General features: G+C 36.8%; 2 protein-coding genes across 3 annotated transcripts in view; one reads left to right on the forward strand and one right to left on the reverse strand.

Moving 5' to 3' along the window:
• cdkl5 (cyclin dependent kinase like 5) overlaps positions 1-27,015 on the forward strand; it is a 533,184-nt gene that overhangs the window by 146,375 nt on the left and 359,794 nt on the right. The window lies entirely within an intron of this gene.
• The window catches only part of scml2 (Scm polycomb group protein like 2), a 132,797-nt gene that overhangs the window by 76,284 nt on the left and 29,498 nt on the right, over positions 1-27,015 (reverse strand). The window contains exons 2-6 of one of the 2 annotated variants that reach the window (XM_073045865.1): positions 26,446-26,541; positions 20,369-20,437; positions 19,623-19,644; positions 12,380-12,450; positions 9,310-9,544 (exon numbers count right to left, since the gene is read on the reverse strand). In XM_073045865.1, coding sequence (XP_072901966.1) covers positions 9,310-9,544; positions 12,380-12,450; positions 19,623-19,644; positions 20,369-20,371 — 331 coding nt within the window. In that variant the 5' untranslated portion in view covers positions 20,372-20,437; positions 26,446-26,541. The remainder of the gene's footprint in view (positions 1-9,309; positions 9,545-12,379; positions 12,451-19,622; positions 19,645-20,368; positions 20,438-26,445; positions 26,542-27,015) is intronic. The other variant, XM_073045864.1, reaches the window with a different exon arrangement.

Here is a 27,015-nt window from a genome sequence, read left to right on the forward strand (position 1 = left end):
AGGCCTTTATGTCACAAGTTAATACATACACTTGCCTGCCTTTTCACAAGCTTGAGACAAAGTCAAATCTTATTTTGAAAATAAATGTAAACACTGAAAATGCACAAACCATCAGGAAAACAAATGGTACAATGCCCCTTATTGTAAGGGGATTTGAATATAAAATGCTACATCACTTTATGAGTGGAGATATCTTGCTCCATAATAGCAAGATAACATCTGGAATATTCATCATTGAAGGATATACATATTATAGATTGAGAAAGATCAGGTAAAGCAGTTTGTGTCTATGTTCTCCATTGTAGAAAAATAAAAGGCTACTTCCTTGAAACATCCAAAATTCTTAACAGGCTTGGCAGGGTAGATACGGATCTGAAACGTTCCATGCCTGAGATGGTGGAGAATAAGGAATCAGTTTCAAAATAAGGGATCTACAATTCAAGATGGGGGGGGGGGGGGGGAAGAAACAATTCTTTGCACCCAGAAGATAGTAAATCTTGTAATGGCCATGGAAGCTGAATCACTGACATTCAATACAGATATTTTAAACTATTAAGGAATATGCAATTAATGCAGGAAAGAACAGAATTAAAAGATTCATCTAATTGAATGGTGCAGCTGCCTCAGAGGGATGAATAGCCTATTCCTGATTGTCTTACTTACACTCTACTAGCTTAGGTTCAAGACAAGGGTGGCAATCCTACAGCACCCACACCCCAAGATGGCATGTGCAAAAATTTTGTTGGCAAGCAGCACGTAGTGCCAACCCTCAATTCTTTAACCCCTATTCATAAATAAAAAGATAATGATTATCTTTTCTGCCAAATAAATCATGATATTTTACAACCTGAGAACAGTGAGATGTTTGCACAGGGAACAGCAGGGTTGTGAGAGCAAGTGATGTTGGATAATGTGTTTCAAAAACCTCACATGGTGCACCCATCAGTATTTGGTTAGTAAACAGATACAATAATAATATTTGGAAATTAAAAATTTTGAAACTGATTTTCTAAAATGTTTCATTTATTTCAAGAGCAATATGAACTAAATGCTGGAGAAACTCAGCCAGTCAGGCAGCATCTATGAAATGGTGTAGTCAATTTTTTTGGACTGAGACCCTTCATCAGGACTTAATGAAGGGTCTTGACCCAAAACATCAACTGCTTACTTCATTCCATACATGCTACCTGATTGGCTGATATCCTCCAACATTTTGTGCTTGCTGCTGAAGATTTCTGGTATCTCTGCTGAATCTCATGGTTGTCCTTTTTCCAATCTGTCTCCTTTTATTTTATTAATAGTCAAACAATGAATACAAGTAAGCAACAAGACTCATCCTTTTTCCTTAAAAAATTCATTAATTATTGTTACTAATTCGTTAATCAATGATTATCTCTGCTCTGTATTACCATGGCACGCGAGAAATTTTTTCTTAGTAGACTGTCACCAATTCTCAAAAAGGTACTCCATCTCTCTTCAAGAAAGTTAGAGGCAGGTTACAGATTTTGGCTTAACTTCTGATAAAAGATCAGACTAAAATCTAAATTGATTTTTGTACACCTTCTGATATGTAGATTCCCATAATTTTCCTGCATCATTTATAACTGTTTAAGTAACAGGCTCTCATATTGAAATGGCAAATAAATAAAACATCAACAGCAAAATAGTTTTCATGGTAAAAATTCCAGATTCCTGGCCCTTTTACAATTTATATGAAACAAAAAAATGTGAAACTTTCTAACCTGAAACAGATGGATCCCTGTTTTCAGCATTCTAAAAAAATTACAAAGCTTGTCTGTTGGCCTTCTCCTTTCAATTTTCCCACATAATATTCTCATAGAAAAGCAGTTAGCCTTTATTCACAGCCACTCCTAATGAGATTGTAAACCATAGAGAAATTAACATCAGGAACAGAAGAAAAAAAGATCTAGCTAATCCATTTTGCCTGATACAAAACAAAGCTACTCTGGATTCCCTAATCTCCAGTGGAAAACTCAAGGATCCCATGTACAAGATTAATTAAGGTTCTTTTACTGCTCGTTGATAAAGAACAGTACAACTATATCAACTTTTCTTTTCATTAGCTTAACTTAAAAATATCTAGGAATATGATTCCACAAAGTTTTAACAGCTAGTAGCAGGTGATAGGTGTGTCTGTTAGCAAAAATAGAGTGAAGAGAAAGGAAAGGGAAAAGAGAATGACACATTTTCTTATGACTAACTATTGCAACATCAATTAACAAACTTGTGCCTCAAAGATTCAGCTCATACAGAGGGTCTAGCTGATTCAGAATTTTGTCAAGATTTTACAAGATCCATCCATATCAAAACTGCCAATAACCAAACCATTAAAGCAACTGATTCAAGTCTAATAAACATCACCAATATAATTATTGTGCTTTGAAGCATTAGATAACAAACTGAAAAGGAATTACATGTCAATGGGTCATATATCATGTTTATGCTTCATCCCTGGGGTTCCATTTCTTCTTCAACAGAACCAGCTTAAAATATACAACCATAATTAAAGTGTATTGTCTAAAAGTTGACCATAATTTCTAATAACTTTAAATAAATCACTTGAGAGTCAATATCAAGCTGAAGTTTAAACCAAAAAGGTATTTCATTACAGTTACCCATTAATTTATCTACCTCCTAAAATAGTAAACTAAAGAAGCAGAACATTTAACAAAGAGGTTGTCAGGAAAGTAACCCTACCATACAACTACACAAAACTGTCTTAATTCTTTTCCAAAAGGAAAACAAAGGCAAGCCTCTAAGATTGATTGGGATCAGGGCATGATTTTCTTTTTTTTCCCCTATCTTCCAAGATCAAAAATGTTTTCACATTCAAAAAAAAGGGGAACCAAAAACAGCCTCAGCCATTATTTGCAGATACACTATTTGTGTGGACAAAGACCACTGCAATACCGCACTCGATCACTTATTGAATAACAAGTGCAATACCTATGCAAGACAAAGCTATGGATGAACCAAAACCGCCAGGCATTTATGGAGAAAACAAACAGAATAATCTGCAAATACTCAGATGGTAAGGCAACAATTACGAGGATGAGGCCCACTGACATCTTAAGCTGTCTTCTATTAAACTTTTTAACACTTAATCTCATTTTCTACCTTGGTATGTTTTGTCCTTATCTTTTGATCTCTTCCACTACACATGTTCAGTGTTTCACAAAGTAATATAGCTTTTTGTAGTTCTGACCAAAACATTAACTGTTTATCTCTTCTGCAAATGTGCCCTGACCTGCAGAGTATTTACATTTACTTCATTCAAAGCTTGTGTGCAATGTAAAGTATACTGACAAATTTCTATAGATGTGAAGTTGAGAATATATTGACTGGTTGTATCATGGCCTGGTATGGAAAAGTCTTCAATGTTGACACAGCCTAGCCCATCATGGGTAAAGTCCTCCCACAATCAGCATATCATTGCTGTCACAGGAAAACAGCATCTATCATCAAGGACTGCCACCATCCAGGCCAACCTCTTTTCTCGCTGCTGCCATCAAGAAGGTGGTATATGAACAGTTATTACTCCTCAACCATCAGGGACTTGAACCAGAGGAGATTAACTCCATTCAATTTCACTCGCTTCTTCACTGAACAGTTCATATGATATATGGACCCATTTTCAAGGATTATTTATCTCATGATTGCTATATTTATTGCTTATTTATAGTTTTTTTTAAACTTTTCTTTTTGCATTTGCATAGCTGGTTGATTTTTTTGCATATTGGTTATTATTGTTCCTCTTAGGTGTGATCTTTCATTAGTTCTATTGAGTTTCTTGTATTTACTGTGATTGCCCATAAGAAAATGAATCTCATACTTGTATATGGTGACATATATACTTTGATGATAAATTTACTTTGAACATTGATCAAGGATAATTTCATTCCAGGCTTTGCTCCAAAACAAAGCAATATTATGATGAATAAATTCCAGTATGAAATTTGAATGCATTGTAATTTAATTTACATTTATAACTCTTCAGCAACGTCTGGATCTAACTATAGTTAAATATTTATTTCCAAATATCACATGTTAAATGAATTCCAATCTACACAAATCATATTGTCTGGAAGTCCATTCTCCATACATTGATCTTCCTAAACTGTGCTCACCCATTAAAGTATAGACATGTACAATCAACTCTACTTACTTTTTCCCCTTCTACTTTTACTTTAAACTGTCTGTTCTATTTGAAGCACTTTGAAAGTTAAAGCAGAAGTATTATACCATACTAGCATTCCTGTAAAAAAACAGAAATACACTGGATTCCAGTTAATCGGGCCATTGGTTAATTGAGACAGCCGTTTATTTGACACAACTGTTAAAATAAAGAAAACAGCTGTGATTCCCTTCGTTTATTTGGGACACTGTACCACTTAATTGGGACAGGAAGCTATTGCTGAACAGATTCTAACTAGCTTTCATCGCATGTGCTTATGTGGCCTTTAGACACTCAACCATGGTCAGGGCAAACAGTTTTTAAATAATACCAGTTGCATATGCTTGTGTTATGTTATCCATTGCCCAATGTCACCAATTCAAAAAACAGTGATTTTATATCATTTTGTTTTTTATTTCAACTTTTAAAAATTTCAAACCCTTGCCAAGATGTCATGAAAAGATTAGACACTAGCCAAAAGATTACCCTACTGGACCTCATTAAAAGCTATCCACCTAACGTCACTCATTAGTACAGTTTGTTACTGGCGGGAAATATGAAGACAAGGAATGTAATGAAGGTGACATGTCTAAACTTGAACTGGAAGGCTATACAGGATGACAGGATATTTATTGCTGGATTACCAACACTACTTCATGCAGGAAGACAACAAAGGAGTCCATTATAGCAGGATAGCAGTGATAGGATTGGGCCGAGCCAGCATGGATTTACCAAGGGTAAATCATGCTTGACTAATCTGTTGGAGTTTTTCGAGGATGTAACCAGGAAGTTAGACGGGGGAGATCCAGTGGATGTAGTGTACCTCGATTTTCAGAAGGCATTTGATAAGGTCCCACATAGAAGATTGGTGGGTAAAATCAAAGCTCAGGGCATCGGGGGGAAGGCATTGACATGGATAGAAAACTGGTTGGCAGATAGAAAGCAAAGGGTAGCGGTGAATGGGCGTTTCTCGGAATGGCAGGTGGTGACTAGTGGGGTGCCACAGGGCTCGGTATTGGGACCACAGCTGTTTACCATTTACGTTAACGATTTGGATGAAGGCATAGAAAATAACATCAGCAAATTTGCTGATGATACTAAGCTGGGTGGCAGTGTGACATGTGATGAGGATGTTAGGAGAATTCAGGGTGACTTGGATAGGCTGGGTGAGTGGGCAGATACTTGGCAGATGGCGTTTAATGTGAATAAGTGTGAGGTTATCCACTTTGGGAGTAAGAACAGGAAGGCAGATTATTATCTGAACGGTATAGAGTTGGGTAAGGGAGTAATACAAAGAGATCTCGGAGTCCTTGTTCACCAGTCACTGAAGGTGAATGAGCAAGTGCAGCAGGCAGTGAAGAAGGCTAATGGAATGTTGGCCTTTATTACAAAGGGAATTGAGTACAAGAGCAAGGAAATCCTCTTGCATTTGTACAGAGCCCTGGTGAGACCACACCTGGAGTATTGTGTACAGTTTTGGTCTCCAGGGTTAAGGAAGGACATCCTGGCTGTAGAGGAAGTGCAGCGTAGATTCACGAGGTTAATTCCTGGGATGTCTGGACTGTCTTACGCAGAGAGGTTAGAGAGACTGGGCTTGTACACGCTGGAATTAAGGAGATTGAGAGGGGATCTGATTGAAACATGTAAGATTATTAAGGGATTGGACAAGATAGAGGCAGGAAATATGTTCCAGATGCTGGGAGAGTCCAGTACCAGAGGACATGGTTTGAGAATAAGGGGTAGGTCATTTAGGACAGAGTTAAGGAAAAACTTTTTCTCCCAGAGAGTTGTGGGGGTCTGGAATGCACTGCCTCGGAAGGTATGCTTTCAAGAAGGAGCTAGGTAGGTATCTTATGGATAGGGGAATCAAGGGATATGGGGACAAGGCAGGAACCGGGTATTGATAGGAATTGATCAGCCATGATCTCAAAATGGCGGTGCAGGTTCAAAGGGCTGAATGGTCTACTTCTGCACCTATTATCTATTGTCTATTATCTGTACTAGGTGTTTGCGTTGAATCTGTTCATCTACAATGCCAATAAAAATTATTCACCCCCTCCCCCGGAAATTTTCAAGTTTTCTTGGATTTAATGTGGCTTTTTTTTTAAAACATTGAATCAACAGAAAAAGACTCTTTCATATCAACATGAAAACATCTTTACAAAGTGATCTAAATTAATTACAAATATAAAACACAACATAATTGATTGCAAATGTTCACCCCCTTCAAGTCAGTATTTAATAGATACACCTTTGGCAGCAATTACAGCCTTGAGTCTGTGTGTATGGGTCTCTATCAGCTTTGGACATCTTGACACTACAATGTTTCCCCATTCTTCTTTACAAAATTTTCTTTTCAAGACCAATGGGATTGAGGACTCTGACTTAGCCAGTCCAGAACATTAACTTTGTTGTTTTTAAGTCACTCCTGTGTAACTCTGGCTTTCTGCTTGGGCTCATTGTCTTGCTGGAAAACAAATCTTCTCCCAAGCCACAGTTCTCTTGCAGAGTACGTCAAGTTTTCCTCCAGGATTTCCCTGCATTTTGCTGCATTCATTTTACCTTCTACCTTCACAAGCCTTCCAGGGGCTGATACAGTGAAGCATCCCCACAGCACGATGTAACCCTCACCATGCTTCACAGTAGCAATGGTGTGTTTTTGATGATGTGCAGAGTTTGGCTAATGCCAAAAAGCTCAATTTTGGTTGCATCAGACCATAGAACTTTCTTCCAGCTGACTTCAGGGTCACCACATCTTCTGGCAAACCCTACCTTAGAGTTCATGTGGTTTTTTATCCCCCCCAACAGTGGCTTTCTCTTTGCGAAAGCTGAAGCAACTGGGAAACAGTTGTTGTACGTGCAGTCTCTCCCATTTCAGCCACTGAAGCTTGTAACTTCTCCAGAGTGGTCACAGGTCCCTTGGTGGCCTCACTCACTATTCCCCTTCTTGCACAGTCACTCAGTTTTTGAAGACAGCCTGCTCTAGGCAGATTTACAGCTGTGCCATTTTCTTTCCATTTCTTGATGATTGACTTAACTGTATTCCAAGGGATATTCAGTGATTTGGAAATTTTCTTGTATCCATCTACTGACTTGTGCTTTTCAATAAGCTTTTCGCAGAGTTGCTTGGAATGTTCTTTTGTCTTCATTGCGTGGTTTTTGGCAGGATACTGATACACCAGCAGTTGGACCTTCCAGATACAGGTGTATTTTAACTACAATCAATTGAAACATCTAGACTGTACACTACTGATCTCCATTTAATTATGTGACTTCTGAAACCAATTGGCTGCACCAGTAATGATATGGTGCGTCATATTAAAGGGGGTGAATACTTATGCAATCAATTATTTTGTGTTTTATATTTGTAATTAATTTAGATCACTTTGTAGAGATATGTTTTCACCTTGACACAAGTCTTTTTCTGTTGATCAGTGTCAATAAAAGCCAAATTAAATCCACTGTGATTCAATATTGTAAAATGATAAAAATTGAAAACTTACAAGAGGAGCAAATACTTTTTATAGGCACTGTACATTCAAAAGAACAAAGTAGCATGTACTCCATTGATAATTATTAGGAACAAATACACAGTTTTATGGTACTGTAATAGTATTGGTGGTGTTTGAAATTATTCTATATTTTATTTAAATACATAATTTGTTACTCAGTTAAATAGTAGTTTGCCCTTTTTAAAAAAATACCCTTTCAATAACTTCCATGAAACCAGTTAATTTGGGCAGCTGCTTAATTGGGCCAAAATGTGGCCCAATTATCCAGAGGCCACCGTATATCTAAACACTAACATTCAGAATCAGAAATTGAAGCAGGTGAAAGTTGTCCTGGGGAATTTAGATCAGAATCTCTATTTTCTATGCTTTGTGGTCAATCTCAACCCCAGCATGTCATATACAAAACCACATCACTGTTCAATAAACTTGCAAGGGTGTTGTAACATATTCTTGCACAAGAGTTCATGCTTATCACTGGTAAATCATGATTCAATGACATTGTTGTTAAATAACCTCAGAGTGAATATACATTATGTTTCAGAATTTTGACTGGCTTGAGCAGAAAACCAACTGAATTTATAAAAGGATTTTTTCATTAGGTTAAATTTTGCTAAAATGTTTTAAGGTCATAAATTCCATACAACATATACAATATATGAAAATGGCAAGATCCAGATGCTTTTGAACACAATTGCATGACTTGCATGCCAAATTTATTAACTACATTCCAGAATAAGATTTGGATGTAATCTTAAAATCACCTCATCACTGAGTAAAACCATAGGGGGAATTTCAGGAACTTACATTGATCCAATTCTAAAAGGGGTATTTCAGCAACGTTCTGTATTTTTAAAAAGTTAACTGTATTGTGTACATTGGGTCTACTGAAGGGAGAAAATTATGTCCTTTCCCTTTTAGTTTAAACTTTCTACATAATTAATTAACAGTAAGTAAGGACATTGACAGGACAGGTCTTTCTTTTTTTTTACATATCCTGCTTTTTATTGAAACAAACAAAACTATTAATTTAATAAAATTTTATCCACTAAATCTCCAAACCATAAGAGGAGGAGAAAGTATAAAGTTACAAGCCCAACTCCACCTGGCACGGTATTGAATAGTGGATTGATCTTCTGTATTAAATCGACTTTCATACCATTTCCCCTTCATTCAAATCCCTCCCAGCTCAAAATCAATAAGCTTGTGTATATTCAAAGATGAACTATCATCAGATCCTCTTCAGCTGCAAGAATTGTAATCTTTTTACTGAAGGCCAATCCTCAGTCCAATCCCAAATATTTGACAGCATTCTTTAGGAAAGGGCCCATATGAAAGAGATAGTGGATGTTCTTTTTCAAAAAAAAGTTACAGAACGATTTTGTGGGACAAATGATACACATAACTTCATTTTCACAAACTATAATTATCAATCAAGCACCCGTAAACAGATTCTTACATTTGTTATTCTCTAAATTTGTTACAATTATTTACACCTTGTCACTTAGTAACTAATTTCTTATGTAGGAAGTGAATAGCATTTACATTTATATACTGATGATGTGTACACCATCAATGCAAACAGGTAAACAAAGATTTTCTTACCCAGTGGAGGCTGTAGCATTCCGCTGTTCTTCTCACAGGTGCCAATAGGTTGTATATCAGATGAGTCAACTAATCGCCAAAAATCATTTTTGTTGTCACTCCCATCAAGACGTAATCGCAGTCTTGCTCCCGTTATTCCAACCACAGTAGCTATACAAATTGAAGTAACATTCCTTGGATCCTGAGCCTCAAGCTTCATGTTAATTTTGAACTCATTGTTGGGTGGAATTCTTGGCTGATGTGAAGAATCAATGTTAATACAAGTATTCAGTGAAAATTCTTGTCTATATTTTCTTAAAAAGTCAATGTAAATTTTAAATAATTTTCTATCTCAAAATACAGTCAAGCAACTAACCACTTCAGGATGCTTGCATGAGAGTGCAAGGTCTCAAGATTCTCCTTCCCCGAGACTGTATGATCCCTTAGGCCTATTATAATGTTGCCTGAGAATACTGCAAAGAGTCTACATGCTAACTTCTCCAATGCTGAAGGGTGAGTAATTCAGACAGTACTTTGCACAAATGGGCATTACTAGACAATATTCAGAGATTCATCTTCAAATCTAAATGAATATGCTAAAGTTGTCACCAACTTCATCAAGACCTGTGTGGATGAGTGTGCGCCTTCGAAAACATATTGGACAAACCTAAATCCATGTTTTGAAAGGGAGAATAAAACTACTCCTGTGTGAATCCTTGCAGCTTCTGGTGACCCTGTAAGCTCTGTCACACAGGCCTATTTAAGAACATCTTTCAAGAGCAAGCCAACAGGCCCTGATGGTGTACCTGGTAGGGCACAGAAAAGCTGTGCCTATCAACTGGTAGGAGTGTTCAAGGACATCTTCAGTCTCTTACGACTGCAGTCAGAGGTTGTGACTTGCTTCAAAAGGGTGACATTTATACCAATGCCCAAGAAGAGCTTTGAAAGTTTGGTCATGGCCTGAATCAGCTCTTGCCTAAGTGAGGACTGGGACCTGCTACTATTTGCCTATTGCCACAATAGTTACAGAGAAAGGTTGAACAAGTTAGGTCTTTATTCTTTGGAGCATATAAGGTTGAGGGAGGACTTGATAGAGGTATTTAAAATGAGGGGGATAGATAGAGTTGACATGGATAGGCTTTTTCCATTGAGAGTGGGGGAGATTCAAACAAGAGGACATGAGTTGAGAGTTAAGGGGCAAAAGTTTAGGGGTAACACGAGGGGGAACTTCTTTACTCAGAGAGTGGTAGCTGTGTGTAACGAGCTTCCAGTAGAAGTGGTAGAAATGTTTGATTTTGTCATTAAAAAAAGAATTGGATAGGTATATGGACAAGAAAGGAATGGAGGGTTATGGGCTGAGTGCAGGTAGGTGGGACGAGGTGAGAGTAAACGTTCGGCACAGACTAGAAGGGCTGAGATGGCCTGTTTCCGTGCTGTAATTGTTATATGGTTATATGGTAATAGGTCTACAGCAGATGTAATCTCACTGGCTCTCCATTTGACATTGGATCGCCTGGACAACAGCAACATTCACATCAGCCTGCTGTTTATTGATTGCAACTCACATCATCATAGCCTCAGTAAAAATCAAAAACCATCAAAACCTGGACCTCTGCATCTTGCTCTGTAACTGGATCCTTGACTTCATCAGGAGACCACAGTCAGTGCAGAATAGAATTAGCATCACCTCACTGACCTAAGGATGTGTGCTTAGCCCACTGCTTTACTCTCTCTGAACCCATCACCGCATAGCTAGGCACAGCTCAAACTCCATCTATAAATTTGCCGGTGACGCAACTACTTTTGGCAGAATTTCAGATCGTGACAAGGAGGCATACAGTACAGGGGTGAGATAAATCAGCTGATTGAGTGGTATCACAGCAACAACCTCAAGGGGTCAGCAGTGGAGATATTGAGTAGTTTCAAATTCCAGGATGTAAACATCTCTGAAGATTCTTCCTGGGTGCAACACATTGATGCAATTACACAGGAGGCACGACAATGGCTATATTTTAGTAGGAGTATGAGGAGTTATGGCATGTCAAAGACTGTAGTATATTTCTGCAAATGTACTATGGAGAGCATTCTAACTGGTTGCATCACCATCTGGTATGAAGGAGCCACTGTTCAGGATCAGGAAAAAGCTACAGAAAGTTGCAGCTCCATCATGGGCACTAGCCTCCCTAGCATTAAGGACATCTTCAAAAGGCAGCATCCATCATCAGGGACTCCCATCATTCAGGACATGCCCTCTTCTCATTGCTAACATCAAGGAAGAAGTACAGAAGCCTGAAAACACACACTCCATATTTTAGAACAGTTTCTTCCACTCCACCATCAAATTTCCGAATGGACAATAAACCCATGTAAACTACCTCAATAAAAACTGTCCAAGTCCCTCAAAACCGAACCAAAGTAACCAAAGCCATGTTTTCCAAGTTTGGACTATAATAGAAAATTTTCTCCTGAAGTAGAGATATACAGAATGTAGATTACAAGTACATATTAGTTAAAAGAAAACATATCTGATATCCTGGGATACTTCTCAAAATCAAACAATACCTGTGCTAATTCCACCTACAGATGAAAACATTTTAACCCATTAAGTTAAAGAATATGTTAACAATCACCAATAAATTGACATACTTATGTGGATTGGGATTAAATGAACAGGACTGCAAAGGAGCCAGTATCTGTTGGCAATTATTGAGAAAGGTTAACAGCAAATACTGAAACTAATTCTGACAACAGTGAGTGCTGAATAACAATGAACTAAATAAATACACCTCTACAAACAAGAAAAGTAATGTCAAATCTTCACCAATGCAGCTTGGAAAACAAATGAGTGGGGGGGGGGGGGGAGGCTGCAGCAATGTGAACAAAAATAAAATCTTCAGTTTAAACCATGAACTTTATATTGTGTTGGAACATTAACAGCACTTACAGCACTTGAATGAAGATGTAGAAAAGTTATTTAACTCAGCCAACTCAATTCAACAGTTTGATCCTGTCATTAAACGAACAATGGCCCCCACTTCAAAAAGTTAAATGACTATCACCAATGTGCAATTCAGCTTCTGTAGTTACATACCTGTCTAAAACAATGTGGGGGAGCTGGAACTTCTCCGCTTTCTTTCAAGTAATCATCCCAGTTAAAATGTTCTGTAAACAACAAGAACAATTTTGTACAATAGAGTGTCATACAAGTTCTATTCTTGATGGGTATTTTCGCCATTGCAACTTAAATGTATTTTGGACAAATTTATTTGGGTATTATGGAAAATTTGATTAGGATATTTGTATGAAGTAGCTTGAAGTTTCAGAATTTCATGACTGATAATCTTGTGACTGTGAACATGCTTTTGTTGGATCAATACCCAAGTTGCTAATTAATTAACAATAGTTATTTCATTTTCTATACAAGAATACAGTCTAAAATTGTATTATTGAGCAAAAAGTGGAAGAAATATTCATGGCATAACAGTTTAATTATTTTCTTAGCTCCAAATTAATTATTCCCTGCAGCTATTCAATTCCCCTTGTTCAGAAATTCAAACAAATGAAGCTGAACATGTAAACTGTAAGAAATTTAAATATGTAAGACCATTAGAAAATCACTTAAGAACAGGGGGCGTATTAAGTCTTATGTATAAACATGAGGGGCACTTAAAAATTCTGCAGAGCAGCAATAACATGCACTGATAATCATGGATTGGGTTTCCTCATTGTATGTGAGGTGTAATTCTGTATTCTTCAGCTGAGTAAGAATGTCAATGATTGATTATACTCCAAGCATCAAACAATTATGGACAAATATTTAAAAAACAGCCAAATACAATTTATCAGAGAAAAAATAAGCATTTGTACAGCCAGCTATGCAGAGAACCCCATGACTTTTACTGCAAATGAGAGTGTACATCAAACTGCTGGATAATTTCAATAATACTCTTATTGGTTCTGACAGTTAAATTTGATCCAGACCAGATCATTGTTCTTCGGCTACAGCTTCAAAAATGCTAAGAGTCAAATATGGAGAAACTATATAGGGAAAGGTATATCTTAAGTACAGTTGCAAGAATAAAAGTTAGTGAACCCTTAGCAATTACCTGGTTTCTGCATTGATTACTCATAAAATATGGTCTGATCTTCATCTAAGTTACAATAATAGACAAACACAATCTGTCTCAACCAATAACCCACTAACAATTGTACTTCTTGTCATATATAGTATACCATTTAAACATCCACAGTCTAAGTTCAAAAGAAGTATGTGAACCTCTGGAATAATGCCCTCTACAAAAGCTATTTGGAATCAGGTGTTCCAATCAATGAGATGAGATTGGAGGTGTGTGTTGCAGAGATTACCAAAAAAGACAAATAAAGTCAGGTTACTGACACAGCATGCTCTTCTAAAGAAAGATCTGATTATGTGCACCATGCCTTGATCAAAACAACTTTCAGAGGGCCTTAGAAGAACTGTAGAGATGCATGAAGCTGGAAAAGGCTACAAAGCATTTCTAAAGACCTGGGTGTTCATCAGTTTAGTAAGAGAAATTGTCTACAAATGGAAGAAATTTAATACCGTTGCTACTCTCACTAGGAGTGGGGGACCTGCAAAGAGCACAACCTGTAATGCTGAAAGAGGTAAGAAAGAACCCAGAGCAAAAGACTTCCAGAAAACTCTATAACTTGCTGAAGTCTCTGTTCATGTGTCCACAATATGAAAAACACTGAACAAGAATGGTATTCATGCAAGAACACCATGGAGGAAACCAATGCTCTTCAATAAAAACTTTGTTGCATGTCACAAGTTTGCAAAAGACCACCTAGATGTTCCACAATGTTTCTGGGAAAATGTTCTGTGGACAGATGAGAAAAATTTGAACTTTTTTGCAGAAATGCACACCACTTTGTTCAGAGGAAAAGGGCACTGCATACCAACACCAAAACCTCATCCCAACTGTTAAGTATGGTGTTAGGAATATCATGGCTTGGGCTGCTTTGCTGCCCCAGGGCCTGGTCAGCTTGCAACCGTTGAGGGAAAAATTAATTCAAAATTGTATCGAGACATTTACAGGAGAACGTCAATGTAGCAGTCCATCACCTGAAGCTTAATAGAAGTTGGATGATGCAACAAGATCCAAAACACAAGACTAAATCAACAACAGAATGATTTAAAAAGGAAGAAAATTTGTGTTTTGGAATAGCCAATTCAGAGTCAAGACCTTAAGCCAACTGAGATGCTGTGGCATGACCTAAAGAGGACTGTTCATACAAGGTATCACAGAAATATTGATGAACTTAAACAGTTTTGAAAGGAGGAATGGTCTAAAATTCCTCCTAGCTGTTGTGCAAGCCTGATCAGCAGTGTCAGGAAATGTTTGGAGGAGATTATTGCTGCCAAAGGAGCTTCTACCTCTTATTTAATACAAGGAACACACACACAAAATGCTGGTGGAACACAGCAGGCCAGGCAGCATCTAAGGAGAAGCACTGTCGACGTTTTGGGCCCGAAACATCGACAGTGCTTCTCCTTATAGATGCTGCCTGGCTTGCTGTGTTCCACCAGCATTTTGTGTGTGTTGTTTGAATTTCCAGCATCTGCAGATTTCCTCATTTTTGCTATTTAATACAAGGGTTCACATACCTTTTCCAGCCTGAAAAATGAATAATTAAACAATGTGTTCAATAAAGACATGAAAAGTACAATTGTTTGTGCGTTATTAGATTAGGCAGATTGTACTTGTCTATTATTGTGACTTAAATGAAGATCAGACCACATTTTATGGGTAATTAATGCAGAAAACCAGCTACAGGTGGCCCCGTTTTTAAATGTTCGCTTTACGACAGCTCGCTGTTAATTAAGACCTACATTAGTACTTGTTTTTGCTAACCAAAGAGGATTTTCACTTTTACAAAAAAAAGACGCCCACTTTATACGTGTATTTACCCCAAGAAAGACTACCATGACCGTGAAGCCTTGTGCAGGCAGTTGTGTGCACATGCGTGTACGTGCCGATTTTTTTTCCTCCAAATCGATATTGGCTCGCTGTCTTCCCGATTTTGATAAGCGAAACTACACCGTACATACAATATTTCTACTTTATATAGGCTGTATATTTATATCATTCCTGCTTTTACTATACATTAGTGTTATTTTAGGTTTTATGTGTTATTGGGTATGATTTGGTATGCTTAATTTTCCCATATAAATTAATGATAATTGCTTCTTCGCTATATGACATTTCGGCTTACAAATGGTTTCACAGGAATGCTCTACCTTTGGATAGCAGTGGAAATCTGTAATTGCAAAGGGTTCATGAACTTTAACTTGCAACAGTAGCTAGAAGACTGTCAACATTGAATAGATAAACTTTCTATTATACTTGAAAATAGTTAGCTGGATTAATTAGAGGTTTTCTTGTTTTGAGCTATTTCCCAATGGAATTTGAAGCTACTATTTTATTGCACACTTAATAGCAGGAAACAATGTGGGCATCTACCATTTCTGTCATGTGGATACCGGTACTTTGGAAATGAATATAAAACAATGCAAAGAGCAGTCTGTTTTAGTGATTGAAAATGATCTAATGCAATTTTTTGATAAAAATATGCAACCCTGGGTCCAGGACTGATTTGACATGAGCAAAACTGTGAACTATGCATTGAACACCTCTGAATTTCAAACATTACTCTAATAAATCCTCCTTCTCTCCCACCTATTTCCCTCCTCTACTGGGTCCACTATCAATATGCCAATACATAAAGGCAGACAATGGCATTATTATAAGCTAGTTATGGCATAAGTACATCATTGGCATAAGTACATCATTGACTACATTCACTGAACACTTGGAAAATTTAGCAAAACTGAAATTATGATATCATAAAATAAACACATAGGATTCATGAAAAAGAAATGTTTGATAATCAGATACTTTTTTCTGAGGTTGCAGCTAAGGGGGTTTAAAGGAAGAAAACTGAGCAAAATGTATTTGCAGTTTCAAAAAACATTCAATGATGCCACACAAGTGGTTACTACTCAAAATTACTGTTCAGTAATGAAAGATTTTACAATATAGCATAGATATGCGTACAGGTAAAAGAATTAACAGAATGGTAGGCTGTTACCTACAGCAATTATGTAACAGTGAGGAAATCAATAATAATTGTCCATATTTTGCCAACTTCAAAGTAAGCTACCCACAGAAATCACATTATCAGTGTCATGAATTTCTTCCTTCCAATCATAAATTAAATTTTCGCAATATTAATGTCATCAAGCATGTTGAAAAATAATTAAGTAGCCTTTGTCTATATTCCCTTGAATTTAGAAGAAGGTAAAGTTATATCAGTGAAGCCTGATATCACCAAATAGACTATAGGAGATCCCTCTCTCTCTTGTACGAGAGGCCCTCTAAAGTATCTCTGATTGCCCGTTTAGCTCTCCATATGCATCTTTGAGTGCACAAACACAGCACCAATAAAATGCATCCATTGGCTGCTGTGCACAATTGTAGGAATTAAAGGAAGCCAACACACACATTTCAGTAGCATGCATTTTCATTGGAAAAGCACAAAAATAATGACCAAATTACTCCATTGGAGGACACTAGAGTTCTTTTAATTGACAAAACATTCCAGCAGAAAAATCATAACTTGTCCAAATCTCAAATCCATCTTTTACTTATTTAGGAAAGTTAGTGCAGAAACCAACTTCATCTCAAGATTTTTAAACTTTAAAATTTTAAATACTTTCTAAAATTTAAACCAACCACATCTAAAATTAAAATTTAACTTTAAATAGTTCAGCAAGAAATTGCATAATATAAACTTAAATATCTAGTGCACTTGAGTGAAGTGTGGAGCCAGAACTACTGAATCTAGAACTTATTCAAAAAGCTGCAGCATAAAACAGATTACTCTTTATTTCTTTGTACTCTGATAATACACCCTGGGAAAATAGTGTCTCTTAGTAAAATGGACTTAATGAGAAATAAAATTGTATCTTCAAAAACATGGCATCTCTGCTTGACAGCTGTACATTTTAAAAAATCAGATCAATTAGCATTGCTTATGCATAGATGTAAATACTCAAATCCCCTAACATGCTTTCAAAGTTTAAAGATTATTGCACCAACAGAGTTAAATTAGTGGAGTTCCACAGGAATTAATGCTGGGACCTCAAATGTTTATAATTTATAGTCCTGACAGATGGAGAGATTAAGTGTACTGCAATCAAATTTACTAAAGATACAAAGATAATTAAGAAAGCAAGGTGTGAGGAGAATTCAAAGAATCTACAAGGATGCAGAAAGGTTAAACAATTTGAGAACATTTTGGCTGATCAAGTTCTATTAACAAGTATGGAGGGATCTGGATGCCCCCGTATATATAACATAGAAAGACAGCATTTTAGGAAGATAAATGGAAGAACAGCTTTCCTTACAAAGGCAGTGGCATATAAAAGTCACAGAGCAACTTTCAACACATTGGCAATACAAACATCTATAACATTGAATATAATGTCTCCTGGGTGAAGAAAAAGTATTTCTGCATCACAGACAGTTCAGAGAAAATGCACTGGGTTGAATCCTGAGACTAAGAGTTTGTCTAATGAGAAAAGACTGAGTAGGTTGGAACAGTGCATACAGCAGTTGACAAGAATAAGGGGTGACCATATTGAAACATTAAATATTCTGAAAATGTTTGATAATCTTGATTCCAAAAGAACCTGGTACCTTACAAGCATCATACAAGAAAATAATTGATCCACACGTATTGAGGCTTACTAATATTTAATCCTAGAAGAGTGCATTTTAGAAAAAACATTTCTGTTCAGCCCACCATAGTCAATGATGAAAACAAATACCAGCAGGGCACGTGAAGGAGACTTGGCTTGAGCCTTTAGAAGAAGCCAACAGTTTGGCAAATGAGAACAAAAGTTTTATATTTTTAAATATTAAACAAGGTAAATAAAGCTAGCAAAGAGAATATTGGTACAAGAGATCATGGATTTAACCCATGTTTCACTCAGGAATTTCTTTCCTGCTGCTGGAATTTCACAAGAGTCTCACATACTGTGACAAAGAATCATATAGCAGACATACAGAATACAGAGACATAACTATTTAACATTATTTTCCACCTATTTTTAAATATAGTATAAAGTGAACAATTTTATTGTCAAAATTAAACCTTATGATCAGAAACAATTAAGTATAAAATTGGGCTATATACATGACATTAGTGAATACAATGTATACAAGTTTTGCATTTAATATTCAAGCAGTTGCAAAAAAAAACAATAAATGTGCATCCTTAACATTTAATTTACAAAAGTGAACTATCGTTTCAATGAAGCAATGCAGTGAATTTATGCTAACTCTTAGATGTTGCAACAATCTTATCTTTAATATTTCTGAAGGCAAGTCTTACAAGAGATCATAAGCCAATTGCACCGGCTCTAAAAATAATGTCCATATTTCAAAGAGTTTGCTTAAAAATCCTCTAAATATTTCTATAGTCACTTATTTAGAAGAGTTAATTTTGCAGTGTTACAGTCCTTCATATGAACAAGCTCACTATTCAAAACTACCATGTGAAGCAAATTAATTAATAACTAGTGATGCATTGCCAATTCAAAGTATCAAGAAAAAAAATGACACTGAAAATCAAGCATTGTTTGGATATTTTACATAAACTCTTTACAAGTTTCTTAGTTTACATTTCTCACCAATGCAAAGCAATTTCAAAAATCCTTATTCAAAAGGATTAAGATGTGCCATTTTTGCAACTTTACAGTAAAATCCATCAAGGTCACATATCTTCATACCAAAATGAGCAAAGAAAACTAAAACTCAACCACACAAGCCCAGTATATGCAGCTGTCCAAACTACACAAAAATCAAATCAAAAATATAAACAAAAACTGAATTTTTTGGAATCACTTAACAAATATTTAATCAACTTTGAAAATAATTAAAATAAAGAAATGGGAGGAAAACAATTGCATACAAGTACATACTTGCACAGAGTGAAATTAAAAGGGGCCTTTTCATAGTGATTTACAGCCAAATGGAAGTACTTTCATGTGTGGTCACTGCTATGACATGGGAAAAGCAACAGCCAATTTGTGAAACACAAAAGCTCCTATAAATAGCAATGTGATAATGACCAATAAAAAAAAGTAGGAATGGCAAAAGAGAAAGCTAGCAATGCAAAACAGGCTCAGGAAAAGAAAAGGAAAATAGCATGCCAGAGACATAAAGGTGCAGAAGGCCCCACCAGTTCAGAGTTCTGTCAGAGGGCCCCCACCTCAAGCACCAACTCACCTCCCCGAAATGCCAGCATCTCCTGCCATAGAGAAAGTGCGATTTTAAGTTTAGTCAGAAATTAGCGATCAGTATTAATTCCTGAGGTTAAACAAATCTTTAAGTTTGGAAACAGTAATGACGTGTACCCAAAGCTCTGATGATTATATTTTTAGTAGTTTAGATTCCCAAACTAGTTTTCAAGCCATTTACAGTTATAGGAATATCTAACTGCTCTATGAGCTACTGGTATGATTAAATCAGTCATTAAATATAAACTTATTTACTGCATCCTCTGAAGACACAAAGGTTTGTTTAATTCTCAGTTATTTTAACAGGATTACTGCAACAGTATTTGTCCTGTTAACTCAAAGCTGAAACAATCTGACAAATGCATCCTTTCCAATAGTACTGGTCAAATCAGAGGCTTCTATTGTGAAGTGCCACCAAGTCTATTACATACTCAATCTCTTCCAGAAATTCTAGACATCCATTTGAAGTAAACACTCAAACAACAGCTTTAATAAAGGGAAAAAAACTTTTATTTCAACAAGTTTTACTTGTTTGCATGCATAATACAAAATAATAACACTTCAAAAAAGTTACAATATCGAATATATAACAGCATCTCCAAACCAAGCCGCAAAAAAGAATTAATTCAAAAGGTAATATTTTAATATACACATACTTAAGTAGTTCAAAAGAAGATTACCAGGCATCCTCATGATAAGATTTTATACTCTGCTTTCCCTAATGTAAGCACTTACCATTGCTCTTAAGGGAATTATTTGGCAGATGATTCTTCCCAGATTTTTCTTTACGACCTTCCTTTGAATCTAAAAAAAGTGCAAGTATGCTGCTTTAAGTACATTAATTATATTTACAGAAGAATAAGTTCTTCATCTAATGAATAAATTAAATACCAAATAATTTGTTTACCCCTTTTGAAAGACACTCTGACCAAAATTAATCCATATTCAAACTTATGATTTTATCACAAGGAAAAAATAACCTACTGGAGGAACTCAGTGGGTCAAATGGCACCTGTGGAGGCAAAGACATGGTCAACGTTTTGACCAGTCATGATGCAGGGGCTTGACTCAAGACAGAAGATTCCTTTGCCTCTTCAGATGCCGCTTGATCCACTGAGACCCTCCAGCTGCTTGGTTTTTGCTCCAGATTCCACGGCATCTGTAGTCTCTTATATCTCCAATGAATTTGTCACTATGGACTTCATCTGGCTTTTATTGGTTACAACTATGAAGTCAAAGGTGAAACAAAACATACAAAAGAGCGTTTTATTAAATCAGACATAATACCGAAGTCTAGTTGTAAGTTTCATGTTCAAAAACTACTGTTCCAAACTGTCTTTACAAAGGGAATTCTGATGGCTGTACAAAACACACTGGATACAAAAGTGTGTCAAACAAAATACTTAAATAATCTATTACTTATGCAGAAGTAAACCCTGTATAGCCGCTAGCCAAGCCTAAGAGTAACACATGCAACTCTGGACATAACACTTACCATGAAAGGTTCTTGGCAAATTGGATTAAAGAGAATTCTAAGAACAGCAATTGTTGGAGTTGGACGCTAAGGCTTTGACTCAAGAGGCTTCAGCGTAAAGAAGTGGAGGAAGTGGCGAGGAAATAAAAGCACAGCACTTTAAGAAAAAGGCTTCAGAGAAGGCACAGATAAGAACAGATAGTGTTTTATTGTGTCATTTATCCTTAGTCCTTTCTTCTCTCTAGGTAGGGTAGTAGGGGGCAGTGGAATACTCCTGCAAGATGTGGAAAGTCAGGGAACCTCAGGGGATCTCTGAAAAGTGCACAACAAACTGGGCCAAGGAACTGGTGCTGGATCTACAAGTACTCATGATCATCCAGGAAACTGAAGGCTTCATGGACAAGACTTTTAATGAGGTGTTCACACACAAGAAATAGGCTTCAGGTAGATAAGTGACCACCCAAGATAAGTAAGGAGAGTTGGGACCTGGGGCCATTCCCCTCAACAAGTATACCTCTTCTGATACTGCTGGAGGTGATGACCTATCAAAGTGCAGCAGCATCACCCAGGTCAGTGGCACTGTGGTTGCCTCTGCAACTCAGAAGGGAAGCACAAATTCATGCAGAGCAACTCAGATAGGAGACATGACAGTTGGGGAGAGAGAAAGGAGATTCTGAGGTTATGAAAGAGACACCAGGATGGTGCATTACCTCCTGCGTGCTATGGTTAAGGATACCTCAGTGAGTAGCCAGAGTCATGGTGCACACTGGCACTAATGACATAGATAGAAAGGGAGAAGAGGTCTTACACAATGAGTACCGGGATTTGGAAGCAGATAGAACAGATGAACAAATTGCTGAGGGTGTAGGAACAGGATTTCATGTTCTTGGCTCACTGGAATCTCTTTTGGAGCAGACCTGACCTGTACAAGACAGACAGATTGCATTGTGTCTGGAGAGGAACCAATGTCCTGGTTAGGAGGCTTGCTAAGGTTATTCAGGAGAGTTTACACTAGTTTGGCATTCTGGCATGTCAGAATGTGAAAAACTGAGAGGAATGTAGATGCTATGACAGGACCAAGGTCACAGGAACCATGGGATGGAAAGATTGAAGTGTTTTTTAATTCTAGGAACATTATGGTAAAAGTGAGCATGGATCAGTACATGGAACTATGATGCTGTAGTCATAGCAGGGATTTGGTTGGGAGGGGGAAAGGAATGAATGCTTAATATTCCAGGGTTTTGATATTTTACAAAAGGTAGGAGGAGGTAAAAGGGAGGGGAGTGGAGTTGCACTATTGATCAGAGATAATATCATAGCTACTTGGCTGGAACATAATGGAGGACTCATCCTCAGAGTCTCTATGGATAGAACTCAAAAATAAGCAAGGTGCAATCACTCTGAGAGGATTGTACTACTCAATAGCCACCAGAACATTAAGTACAGATATGCAAACAGATTAGGGAAAGGTGTAAAAATCAACAAAGTTGTAGTAATGGGCAACTTACACTCCCCTAATATTGACTGGGCCTCTGGACTGTAGAAGCTTTAGATGGAGCAGAAATTGTTTGCTGCATCCAGAGGGGCTTTTAAATCAATATGTAGATAGCTCAACAGGCCCTGATGTTGGTTAATGAACCTGGCCAGGTAACTGACCTTTCAGTGGTAGACGTTAGGGAACAGTGATCACAACTCTAAGTTTCAAGACAGCTATAGGTAATAATGAGTATGGACCTTACGGAGACGATCAAATTGAAGCAGACCAAATTATGAGACTATTACACAGGAACTGGGAAAGTTAATTGGGAATAGCTGCTTTTGGGAAAAATCCAAATCTGACATGTGGTGGGTGTTTAAAGGCCAACTGCACAGAGTACAGAAGAGGTATGTTCCAGTAAGAAGAAAGGACAAGGATAGGATATATCGCAGGCTATTGAGAGAGTCATAACATTGCTTCATAGCCAATGAGATTCCATTATTCAAGAAGGAAAGTAAGAATAATCCTGGAAACTATGGTGAGTCTCACACCAGTGGTAAGGAAGTTACCAGAGGGGATTCTTAGGGATAGGATTTATGAGCAATTGAAAAACAATGGCTCACAATTAATGCAAGGCAAGTCAGGCCTTACTAACTTGACTAAGTTTTTTGAGAAAACGACAAAGGTGCTAGAGAAGGTAAAGCTCCGAATGTTTTCTACATGGATTTTATAAAGTGTTTGACAAGGTCCCTCATGGTAGGCACATCTACAAGATTAAAATGCATGTGATCCACTGTGAATTGGCTACTTAGATTCAAAATTTGCCCATAAAACACAGAAGGTAGTGGTCGATGGAACTTAATATGGCTGGAGGTCTGTGACTTGTGATGTTCCATAGGGATCCATACTGGGACCTCTGCTCTTTGTAATACACAAGTGACCTGGATAAAAATGTTGGATGGTGAGTTAGTAATATTGCAGTCAATACAAAGTATTGGTGAGGTGGTACAGTAAAAGACAACGACAACAATACATTGAGATATAGATCAGTTGCAGATATAGATGAAGGCTAGATGGAGTTTAAATGGGCCAACTGTGAAGTATTGTATTTTGGGAAATCAAATGCAGAGACACAACACTTAATAGCAAGACCCTTAATAGTGTTGAAGTGCAGAGGGATCATGGGGTCCAAATTCATAACTTCCTGAAAGTGGCTGCACAGGTTGATAGGGTAGTAAAAATGTATAGTACGTTTTCCTTTATTCAGTAAGGAATTGAGTTCAAGAGTCCAGAAGTTATATTATAGCCTTATAAAGCTCCACTGCCTCTAAATTATTCAATTCAGTTCAGATCTATTTCTTACCCCACCCCAACCTTTAAAAGAGAACTGAAAGGGAACTTCTTTACACAGAGGGTAGTGACTACCTGGAAGGAGCTGCCAGAAGAAATGGTTAAGGCAGATATGACTGCAAAATCTAAGAGGTACTTGGATAGTTAATTGGAGGGGAGGTGGCTTGGAGGGTTATGGGCTAAGCACAGACAACTGGGACCAGCAGGGAAGATGTATGGTCAACACAGACCAACTGGGCTGAAGGGCATGTTTCTGACCTGTATTAGCCAGTGACTGTGTAATCATAAAAACTTCTTTTGATACAAGTAGAAACTACTGTCCCATTCAAACTTTTGTCTTCTAGTTTGCCAGTTCCATCCATCTAGTTGATCTCGCAATGAGTACCATTAATCAAATCTTTACTGAATGGCCTGCAATCTTTTTTTCCAACCTCAAGTCATAGACCATGCAACTCTACTCTATTCTGTTTCTTCTAAAAGCACCATATTCTCTCAGCAATAGAAATACAGACTATCCACCTATTTATTATTCCCAAAAGGCTAAAAGCCATCATGTTCTGAAAGCATTAAATTCCTTGCCCTGTTGAAATCACAAAATAATACAGGCTTAAACTTATACAACCTTATTATTCAAAATAATTGTAAAAATGTTTGATTTAACACCTAAAATTCCTTGTATCACTTCAGAATATGTAACTTTCAATGTTACCCAAACAAAATCTGATTGGAAAAAAAACATAGAAAGAATTGCACAATTCATGTTTTTACGTGTTCAAGTACACATATCACTGTTGTACTACAACATAGTTGTCAGACATTTCTTTTCATACACTGCTTTGGATTCAAATGGACTAAACGGTTAAAATTTTGCAATGCTTATTGCATCTGGTATCCATAAGTAAGCATACTTCAAGTTATTATTCCATCATTATGTCAGGATCATGACCACAAAATTTCTTAGTAACATACAAAAATAAACAAAATTATATTTAGAATAAAGCAGATGACAAACTTCATTCATCAACTTTTACCAAATACAGTTAGTTATTTTTGTAGTATTGTTGATCCTGATTCACATTTTTACTTCTTTCCTACTGCAAGATGATCATATCCTCTTCACTCTGAAGAAATATTTGCAATCAAACTGAAAGCTGATTATATAAGATGTATAATTGCTAAGAAAGTGCTGTTAGTTAATTATGACCTGACATATCGTTTATAATGCAATGTGTATACCATAAAAATTATAAGTTATTGCTTAGAGATCAATATTATCCTGCTCATCAATCTAAAACAAACCCAAAACTCAAGGTCAGTCTCTTCCACAAGATCAATTGCGATGCAAATTTTTAAAAATTAATAATCTAGAATAGCTCTGATTCCATTAATTGCATAAATTCAGATTAAACCAAAAAATCCTGCACCTCTCACTCTTAATAGAATCAGTCAATGCTTGTGATAACATCTGGAAGCACACAAATTCAGAATGAAGGTATGTTGAATGGAAAATCTTTGCACTTGCCTCTGTTAATTATTAAATAGCATGCCCTATGTAAGAACAATTCACAAACAATAATAAAATTAATATGGTGCTGGACAGCTACAAAACATTGACCACAATAAGTGATCAAAAGTCATTTTTTCATTTAATTGCACCATAGGCCCTCAAAGGAGAAAAAAGTAGCAAACAGAAGATGCCAGACATCCTTCAGGGGTTCCCAACCTTTTTTATGCCCTCGACCAATACTTTTAAGCAAAGGGTCTGTGGACCTCAGGTTGGGAACCCCTGCATCTAAATGGTCATGTTGCTGCAAATAAATATGTACAATCATGAATAACTAGCAAACACCAGTAACCACTCAGGAAGAACTGTGGCAGCTGATCAACAGGGTAATTGACAGCATTTGAGTAATTAAGCAGTTTCTTGTCGAGACAGAGGAAAATGGTGCCATTTTATTGGCCCTGAGCCCAAATAAGGTATGGTGAAATGGGCTACAGAGAACTGGAAATGCAGAGACAAACCACTGGACATCTTTTCATCTACCCATTGCTCTAACAGTGTCATGTACATTTCAGAATTTTGCTGAGCTTTGTAGTTTAGCTGTCAACAGAAAAACTGAAAACTGGGTCAATGGATATAAAAAGGATATAAAAGGAGAAAGAAGCAGTGAAAATGAAGGATTCAAGAGGAAATTTCATGCACTTATAATTCACTGGACAAAGTTATCAGGTTTGCTTTTTTCATGAATCAGGTTCTTAAATTTATTTTAATACTGAACTTTGTCATCTAATAGACAGCTTCCCATTTGTGATGGTTGTGTTACAAATCTCATGTTTTGAAAACACCCAAATATTCCTCATCTCTGAACCACAAACATACAATATTAGTTTGTTATCTCGAGCATTTAGGTTTTTGTCATTTTAAGATTTGCAACTGACTGTTTTCAATGTGCTTTAACTTTATAAGTTAGGTAGCACATCCACTATATCATTTGAGCTGGTCAGGCTTACCTTTTGTTGTTGAAATCCTCCCCATAATAATTGTTTCTGTGTAAAATGTTCCGGACAACACAAAAGCTTCCTTTTTTTTAAAAAAAGAATGATTTCCTGCAAAGAATTATAAAACATTATCCAGAATACAAGACTGTGATTAGCTACAAAAACTAGAAACAGTTGCAAATAATCAGTGGGTCAGGTAGCATGTGACAAGAGACCATGCAATATATTCTATTGTCCATGTAGATAGCATGGCATGTAGAACCCAGTAAACTGCATCTTCCGTCCTTCCTTCTTGACATTAGTCAATTTCAAAGTGTACAATTTTCAGAAAGTTAGGTAATGTTGGACAATTAACATTTTAGCTCACATCAAGGGGGAGAAAATAAGTCAATTTGCTCATATAAATTATTCCAACAAGCAGACTAACATGTTACTTTCTACTTTCTATTGAATGGTTGAGAATTCAGGAAAGGGCACAGGACATCTGAATAACAACGATGAATAATTATGTGAGTGAAAGCACTAAAAATCTGTATGGGATTGTTATTAAAATCCAACTCAAGCATGTCAATTCCAAGCAGG

Source organism: Hemitrygon akajei, chromosome 5 (assembly GCF_048418815.1).
Source record: "Hemitrygon akajei chromosome 5, sHemAka1.3, whole genome shotgun sequence".
Taxonomy (NCBI): Eukaryota; Metazoa; Chordata; class Chondrichthyes; order Myliobatiformes; family Dasyatidae; genus Hemitrygon; species Hemitrygon akajei.